General features: G+C 37.8%; 1 protein-coding gene across 4 annotated transcripts; it reads right to left on the reverse strand.

The window, feature by feature from the left end:
- Positions 1-3,918: 3,918 nt before the first annotated feature.
- On the reverse strand, positions 3,919-6,026 carry fcer1gl (Fc receptor, IgE, high affinity I, gamma polypeptide like). Of its 4 annotated transcripts, none has more exons than XM_085803703.1 (5): positions 5,749-6,026; positions 5,507-5,598; positions 5,127-5,159; positions 4,567-4,681; positions 3,919-4,374 (listed from the first exon to the last, which is right to left on the reverse strand). In XM_085803703.1, exons 1-5 carry the CDS (start codon positions 5,813-5,815, stop codon positions 4,355-4,357), a joined length of 327 nt encoding a protein of 108 aa, XP_085659829.1. In that variant the 5' UTR covers positions 5,816-6,026; the 3' UTR covers positions 3,919-4,354. The 4 variants fall into 4 exon arrangements, with proteins under 4 accessions (XP_085659829.1, XP_085659830.1, XP_085659831.1 ...); XM_085803704.1 differs by having other exon boundaries at positions 4,567-4,678; positions 5,749-6,024; XM_085803705.1 differs by having other exon boundaries at positions 4,649-4,681; positions 5,749-6,023.
- Positions 6,027-8,411: the final 2,385 nt, after the last annotated feature.

Here is an 8,411-nt window from a genome sequence, read left to right on the forward strand (position 1 = left end):
ATGGGAATGCTGCGTTCAGGTGCTGCTGGAGAAAAGTCGGACATGTGGGAATTTGGGGATTTTTAGTAAGCTACGGTGGCCCTGAGAGCTCAACACACTGTCTGCATGCAACTAAAAGCAAAACACATGACAAATAAACAGTAACAGTCTGTAAAAACTTAAATTACGTCGATGAAAGTGTTTCCAGGGACACAGAAATAAAAAGTGACGGACCTCACCTGAGTTAAAGGCTAAAAGAGCTAACCACAGCTAACAGTTAAAGCAGAAGTAGGCCTATAAGCGGAATATAAGTCTTAAATAGTTATATATTCCGACATAAATCACTTACATAGTGTGTTTGGTCTGAAACACGGATCTGTCAGTCACTCTGCTCTGCTGTAAGCCGAGGAGAAAACTTTCCTTTTATCTAGAGCACTAAGTAGCGACACCACCATTGACTCCCGTGGTAATTAAGGGTTTAAGGGTTTTGCGCCCCTAGTGGCAGGATATGGGTATTGCAAAAGCGCCCAGAAAACTCATTCACTACAATGTAGCTATGTGTGTTGCCCACTTGCTTGTAAATTGATGAAAACGGCCGTGGTTTTGTTTTTAGGTGTCTTGGTCATATCAAATTATACTTATAATTTGTTTATTACAAAATGTAGATTGAAACATTAATGTAGACAACTGTTTTTTGTGTGTGTGTTTTTTTTACTCGCCTATGTGTTAATATTTATCTGTAAAGGATCCTCAATGATGCTATTATAATAACGTGGGTGATCTACAAATGTCCTTAAATTATTGAAAATACCACACTTGCTCATTCACCAACAATGCAGAGATGTCAGTTCTTGGGCGCTTTTGCAAAACCCATATTCCACCATCAGGAGGCGCTTCCATTGGACCAATGCGTGTCGTTACTCTCTTTTCCAGTGCTCTACTTGTATCCTACAACCTTTATCCAATGAGGAGAGAGAACGGCATAAAGGGGCAGTCCTCTCTGTGTGTGCAGCCAATGGATGAGCGTGAATGTGGTGACGTAGGGACGAGGGCGGGGACTGCTAACTCCATCGGCTGACAGGAAGTTAGACAAAACCACCGGATCGCTTACTTCTGCTGCTTTAAGCTAACCATGTTGATGTTCAAATAAACTCATCTTATTTTCAATAATTATCATAATTCATAAAGTCAAGAAGCACTCAGTCCAAGTCCGTCACTTTTTTGTGTCCCCAAAAACACTTGCTTTGTGTTGTGAGTCTTTGAAATGCCTCATGTGACTAGTAAAATTGATTGTTTTCTGAAATTGTTGTGCATTTGTATCTTAGCCGTTTTCTAAAGTTGCAGTCCAACTGGAGCTTCTAATTTTTTAAAAAAATAAAACAGACAAAACAAAGTGAGTCAACAATTTTTTATTGATATTTAATTACACATGTTAACAACTATGATAAATGGGTGAATTCAAATCAACTTTATTGACCTAATGACCTCCTACAGGCCGTTTAAGGGCCTGAGAGATAAAAACAAAAACAAAAAAATACAGATAGAAAGTAGCTAATGATGCACTGAGACAACAAACTCAACAGACGAGCTGTTAACATGACGTAGGCCTTATATGAGGAGTGGACAAGTTCTACCTCTTGTTATTATTTATTATTTTTAGCTATTTATAATCTGTTTTAATGGTCGTGCTGTGTGTGACTGGTTTTATGTGAGCGGTTTACCAAATTTGAATTTCCCTTGGGATTAATAAAGGCTACATCTATCTATCTATCTATCTATCTATCTATCTATCTATCTATCTATCTATCTATCTATCTATCTATCTATCTATCTATCTATAAATGTGCCTTGCAGCTGCACGTCTTTCTCGCACCACTGTGTGTAGCCTGCCTACCTAGAGGTTTCTTTTATTTTTATCTTGACTCTAAAATGGTAGGCTACAGCTCTAAATGCGGCTTGAAAACACATCGATAACCTCGTGGTGCATCATGCACATTTATAAATGTTCTGAAAGTGCTGCGGTTACCACCGAGTGAAACAGCTGAAACAGTTTACATGGTTTTATATCAGTATTGCAGGCTACACTGACTGTGTGTAAAAGTTTGGCTGCTGCAGTTAAGTTTTAATGCCTTAATGAGGCCTTGTAATAAACCAGTTCCTTCCCTAATGGTCAAACTCCTTTCAGTTCTGTTTAAGTAGTTTAAACCAGGTGTTTGGTGATAAAATACCTAACTAATTAGACTAAATACAACATAAGTGCAGGATTACTGTCCCCATAACATCTAGTACTGTAGTAGCATTGCATAATTTCCTTGTATGATACGGGAACAACTCGGAGAAGTCTAATTTCCCAGGAGGACTTGAACGCAGCATGGATTCTTATGAAATTCAGGTAAACTCAGTTCTTCCATAATAACCTGCTTGTTTTTCAAGACGTCCCTGTCATCTCAGCTGACTCATTGTGAGATGATGACTAATGGGAATCAGTGATGATGAACATATGAATAAAACAAAATCTCACTGGTTCATAAATGAGGTGTTTAAAAAAACAACTGTTGTGCACCTAAAATGTGTTTTTTTCCCCCCAATTTCGTCTTTTGTTTCTCAGGTGGAGTGTGTTGCAACAGTTTGTAAAAGGTGGAGCACAGAAACACTCGAGGCTGCAGACTGAGCACAGAGTGTTTTGAATACATTACCAGTTATGTTTCTATGTAAATACGTAGGTGAGGCTGTCGCACGGGAGGAAGTGAACGACACAGTTTTTGAGACACTGAATTAATTGTGTTGATCCTCAAACTGAAAACATATCTCTTCTTGATTGTTATATTTGCTTTGAAGATTCAAAATCTCCTAAAATTACGGATAAATGAATTAAGTTCATAAAAGTAAATTGTTAAAGACCCCCTAAAGAGGCATTTTAAAATTTGTAAAAATGCTCTGCTATGACTATTCTTTGATTAAAATTGCTTGCCTACACAAAGTTGTTTAAAATAACTCTCCAAGACACTAAAAACACGTCCATTATTTCTCCCTCATTGAAAAATTCATCTTCTATTAATATGCATGACTCGCTGTCATCGCTGTTTAACGTACGTTACTCCGGCTTTGTACCCTGTTCATATTTTATGTAATGAGATGGGGGACAAATCAACGGGATTGGTTGCTACAGTTTTGTGACGCACGAAAACGAACTCCAATTTGAAAAATTTAATCCAGTTTTTTCAGAGTCTGGTATTGAAACTGCATTTTCAAGTCTAAAATGCTCAGTTATGGCGTGGATTAGCAATTTTGCTCCTGAAATGCCTTGTAACAGAGCCCACACACTAAATTGACATGTTAATCATTTAAAAAAAAGTGCATTTTTGGTTTAGGGGGTCTTTAAATGTTAAAATATTATTGTTTATAATAAAAGTAAAATGTGAATTTATTATTATTATTATTATTATTATTAATAGGCCTACTATTGCTGCTGCTTTCAGTTGAATGAATGTCCCACCTTATTGTAAAGTTAACATCTTTGGGTTCTGGGGTCTGAAGACGTCACCGGACTTTTAGGAAACTCTGACACCACATTTTCCTCCTTTTTCTGACCTTTAATAAACTGAAAAATGACAGATTAATTCTTGGTAAGAAACACTCTTTAAGTTGCAGCTCTGACTGTTTGTGAGGTGAAGACATTTCACGCTGTCTGACGGTCAAGATTAAAAAAAAAAGAAAAAAAAAGAGGAACATAGACAGAAAGAAGAGATAAAAAAAAGAAACTTCTGTTTTTGCGATGATTTGGGTAAAAACAACACCAACACAGAAACAAACACGCAGTGATGTGGCTTTTTCTTTTTCTTTTTTCTTTTAATTTAGTAGATTTAATACTACATGCATGCACACAACTGCAGGTTTAGGGAATATAAAAGTAGAAAAGATCTTTTTTTTTTAATTTACAAAAAATAAGGGAGAAAATGTTAATGTAGCATATTATGCACACTATGCACAGATCTGCACTGAACAAGTTCAAATACAGTAAAAACAGTGGTGTAGTCTACGTGATAGGCAGATATAGGAAGTATATACGCACTTAAAATGCATTAATATTTAAGTATACCCACTAAAACAAAACAATCATATACTATACTCTATGTGATACAGCTATGAACGTTAATATTTAATTATACCCACTGCAACGAAACGATTTTGTACTATAGTCTATGTGATACAGGTATAAACAGTGAAAAAGCATTAAGATTTCACTAGGACAGATTAGACTACACCACTGATTATAAAGGTGTAAAAGGTTGAATGTATGTTTTGGGCTCGGCCTCCTCTCTCCTCTCATCAGACGATGGGTTTTTTATCTTTCCCGATGGTCTCGTAGGTGTCGTTACTTGGCGAGTAGAGACCCTGCAGAGCAGACCATCGACAAACACACTCATATGAAAATACTTGATGTAAAAAACATAAATAAATCCATGCAAAAACATCTAAAAAGCTGCATATGAGCTGTTCCTACACTAAGACTAAATGTGACAGCCAGGTAGGTGAATTTAATTATTATTTTAAAAAGAAAAGAAAAAAAAAAAAAGGGTCCTTTACCATTGGCTGTGCCGTTAGCTGTCACCTTTCCATCATGTGCCATTTTAAATGTCTTTTTAAGCATTACAATGAGAAGTCTCACCGCATAGATGCCTCCCTCAGCGGGCGGCTGCTTCTGTGGGATGGAAACAGGCCAGAGAGATGATCAAATACATCGATTCTCAGTAATAAACGTCTGAAATAGATCTGGTCTGTGAGCTTTGGGGATCAATTTAGAGTCTATTGTCATGTGTGAAACGATTAGCAGGAAGCAGGATTTGACACTTTAGTTGGGTACGTGTGTGTGTGTGTGTGTGTGTGTGAACATGGTGGAAACTGTGAGTGTGAGTGTATAAATAATGTAGGTCGGTGGTCAGCTCGAGCTGACAGGAAATGATCAGCTGGGGCTGTAAAAGCAGAACCACAGCGCTCGAGGACGAAATAAAACCCAAGAATTTAATAATAATTAACTCGAGCGCATGTTTCTCTCTAAAAACAAAAGATGTTTGAGATCCTGCCTCTTGTGTGTTTTCTCTATTTGTTTTTCCATAATAATGCAGAAAATGAAAGTTGAATTTTACCTGAGCAGGCGGCGGCGGTTTGGTGGAGTGTATCTGTCAGAAAAAAACATAAAACACACATGAATATTAACATTTTATCATCATGCAGTTTAATTCACAATGCAGTGATAGAAGCAATAGAAGATTTTACACCTACAATTGACCAACAGTTGTGAGCAATGCTGTCACAATAAACATGAAGTAGGCTATAGATAGAGGAAGTTCGCAGCACAGTAACATGGTGGAAGATTTTTACGACTTTTAAAAACTCAAAAGTGAAGAGAAACTTTATCTAAAGTCTCCAAATGTGTGTTTTTGTCACTGTACAAGCATAAATATCAGTTCAACTCTCTCTAATGTGTCGTGTCTGAGTGTGTGTGTGTTGTTCCTGTTTGTCTTACCCTCAGTCTGCAGTATAAGACGGTGAGAACGATGCCGTAGAGGATGAGAATCCCGTCCAGGATGTAACAGACGCCCATGTCTCCTAAGGCCTCTGCACACGGGACAAAACACATCATCATCATCATCACAATTATTCAACATTATTCAACATCTTCTTCTTTATCATCTTCATCATCATCCAGAGCGAGACAGACAGACAGAGAGGTGACATGATGTAAAAGTAAAAGTAAAAAATCCTCACCAGCGCAGGTTGGACAGAGGATGAGAAAGGCGGCGGTGATGAGCAGCGACGACGACGCTCGCACCATCTGGAGAAAAGACGACGGAGGGTCTGAACTGTCGACAGCAGATGCTTCTTTCTTTCTCTTCTCTTTCTCTCTGTGAAGTGAAGAGAAGAGAAGTGAAGTGAAGCTCTCTTCAGATCGGCAAAAAAGCAGGAAGTCCGGGGCTCTCTGTCCGTTTTGAAGCTGTGAAACCACACGCCTACCGCGCTGCCATCCTCCCCTCACCTCCAGTTCCTCTAAAGCTCTTGTGAAAAACACTCTTCACTTCTCTCTTCTCTCTCTCTTTCTCTCTTTCTGTCTGTCTGGTGACGTGATCCAGCGGCAGCAGCTGCTCTACACTCACTCAGTCACTCAGACCAGTGGGAACCAGAAAGTTTGCAGCAGCAGAAGCAAAAAGCCGCAATCAAACAAACACCACAATAAAAACACATCTGGTCACCTTTTTCATGAGAAGAGACAAAGTTCCTGATAACAGCAACAACACCAACAGGGTTCCTACAGCTTAAAGCTAAGTTAAATTTAAGACTTTTTAAAGACTTTTTTTAAAGCCACTTGAAATTAAATTTAAGACCGACTTCATAATAAACACAAATTCAGAAAAAAAAAGAAAACCCCCACATCAATTACATTACATAGGGTTATAGGGACAATTTTACCCACTTCCAAGGTAAAGTGACTGCTACATGAACATTGGATTGTGTCTCTTTCCAGCTGTCCTTTCTAAATAAATGCATAAAAAGTCCGGAAAAAAAACAAAACACTGACTCGGGAGCTGGTGGCGGTGAGAAATTTAGCGTTGACGGCCGCCACTAACTTCTCTATGTCGAAATGTTACCAATTATTTTGAGATTTGAGACTAATTACAACCATAAAATACCACTTACCATGTGTTAACATTTTTAAGACCTTTGAAAAATTGATTTAAGACATTTTAATGCCAATTAAGGCCTTGTTTTTAGATGAATGAATTCAATGCCTTTTAAGACATTTTAAGGATCCGTAAGAACCCTGACCAAAGCAAATGAAGTGACAACAGAGAGGACGTATATAAGGAATAAATGGTTTAATAATAATAATAATGGGAAAATGCCTAACACACTATACAGGCTACAGTTACCAAAGAGGAAGAGGAAGAAATTACAAGACAAAAAAAAAATCTACAAATTTTTTACAAGCCACTTGTTCGTTTGTTTTTTTCAAAAGTAAAAACATTCAGAAAAATTGCATCGTCATAACTTAGGCACCTTTTAAAAAATGATAGAAAACAAGTTATTATAAAAAAGTTTGGGAGCCTGAAATAACTCTTGCATGCATTTAAAAAAAAAAAAGAAAACCCAAACATCTGCATTTTGATCACTCGTGAAATGTCAAACACATCGGACCTGGTACTTGGTTTCGTTTCAGGACATAAAGAGGAGGAGGAGGAGGAGGAGGAAGGTGAACAGTCAGTCGTGCTGTGGCTCAACGTAGTGGGAGGTTCAAGTCTCAACATCGGGCGACTCGCAGGGTTTTACAGTGAGTTTCAGAGGAATAAAACTATAAAACAAAAACAAAAGAGGAGAGGAGCTACTTTGAGGGACAGATGTGGCCCGATGGCTGCTGCCCCTCCACATCTGGAGAGTAGTAAGGCTGAGATAGAGAGAGAGGAGGAGGAGGAAGAGGAGGAGGAGGAAGAGGAGGAGGAGGAAGAGGAGGAGGCAGCGTGGTCACTGTGCTTGGTTCAGCTCGTGGCACAAAGGCGAAGGCGGTGATGCTGCTACTGCTGCAGATGGCTGCAGTGACGAGTTACAATCACACGTCTGGGTTTGGGAGGTTTTTTTTGCAGTTTTTTTTTTGCAGAAATGCAGTAAAATAATATAAAATAATAATAAAAAATTAAACCCATAATGAGGCAGTTCATAGTTTCACTACAGCTGCCGGTTTAGTACTGATTTGTTGATATGCACAATGTTAAAAAACAAAAAAAAAACAAAAAAAAAAGTGTTGAAAAGACCCCGTTCACGTCTGCTATCAACACACACACACACACACACACCCAGGGCCGTTGCTAGGAATTCTGGGCCCCCTTAAAGAATACTAAAGTGGGCCCCTCCCCCTAACTTTTCCTTTTTTTTTTCTTAGACTACGTATGTATTATCGTTTTTTATTTAGCCTTCTTTGTTTTGATGCTAATGCAGCATTACACTGCAAAAACTCAAGTATCTTAGCAAGAATATTTGTCTTATTTCTGGTCAAAATGTCATTTCTAGTCAAAACAAATCTCATTATACTTAAAATAAGACTCATCATATTAAAAGTAGCTTGTTTTTAGACACTTTTTACTTCTTTCAAGCAGATTTTCACTTGGAATAAGTAGAAAAAATCTGATAGTGGAGCAAGTTTTTCTTCCTTATTACAAGCACAAAAAACTTACTTTCACTGGCAGATTTTTCTATTTATTGTGAATTTAAGTGAAAATGATCTAAAAACAAGTTAATCTTTAGGTAGTGAGTCTTATTTTAAGTGGAAAGACATTAGTTTTGACTAGAAATGAGACATTTGGACAAGAAATAAGACAAATATTCTTGGAAAGATGTTGTACTATAGTCAGGGTCTTACGCAGAATAAATCAGTCATACAA

Source organism: Trachurus japonicus, chromosome 17 (assembly GCF_045865225.1).
Source record: "Trachurus japonicus isolate A0001 chromosome 17, Traja_1.0".
Taxonomy (NCBI): domain Eukaryota; kingdom Metazoa; phylum Chordata; class Actinopteri; order Carangiformes; family Carangidae; genus Trachurus; species Trachurus japonicus.

What these genes read in the sequence shown, in the direction of transcription:
- fcer1gl (XM_085803703.1), bottom strand. Translation starts at nt 5,815, where the DNA reads ATGGTGCGAGCGTCGTCGTCGCTGCTCATCACCGCCGCCTTTCTCATC. An exon ending in CCTCTGTCCAACCTGCGCTG is followed by an intron (nt 5,599 to 5,748) that starts GTGAGGATTTTT and finishes TCCCGTGTGCAG; the next exon opens with AGGCCTTAGGAGACATGGGC. An exon ending in AACCGCCGCCGCCTGCTCAG is followed by an intron (nt 4,682 to 5,126) that starts GTAAAATTCAAC and finishes TCCATCCCACAG; the next exon opens with AAGCAGCCGCCCGCTGAGGG.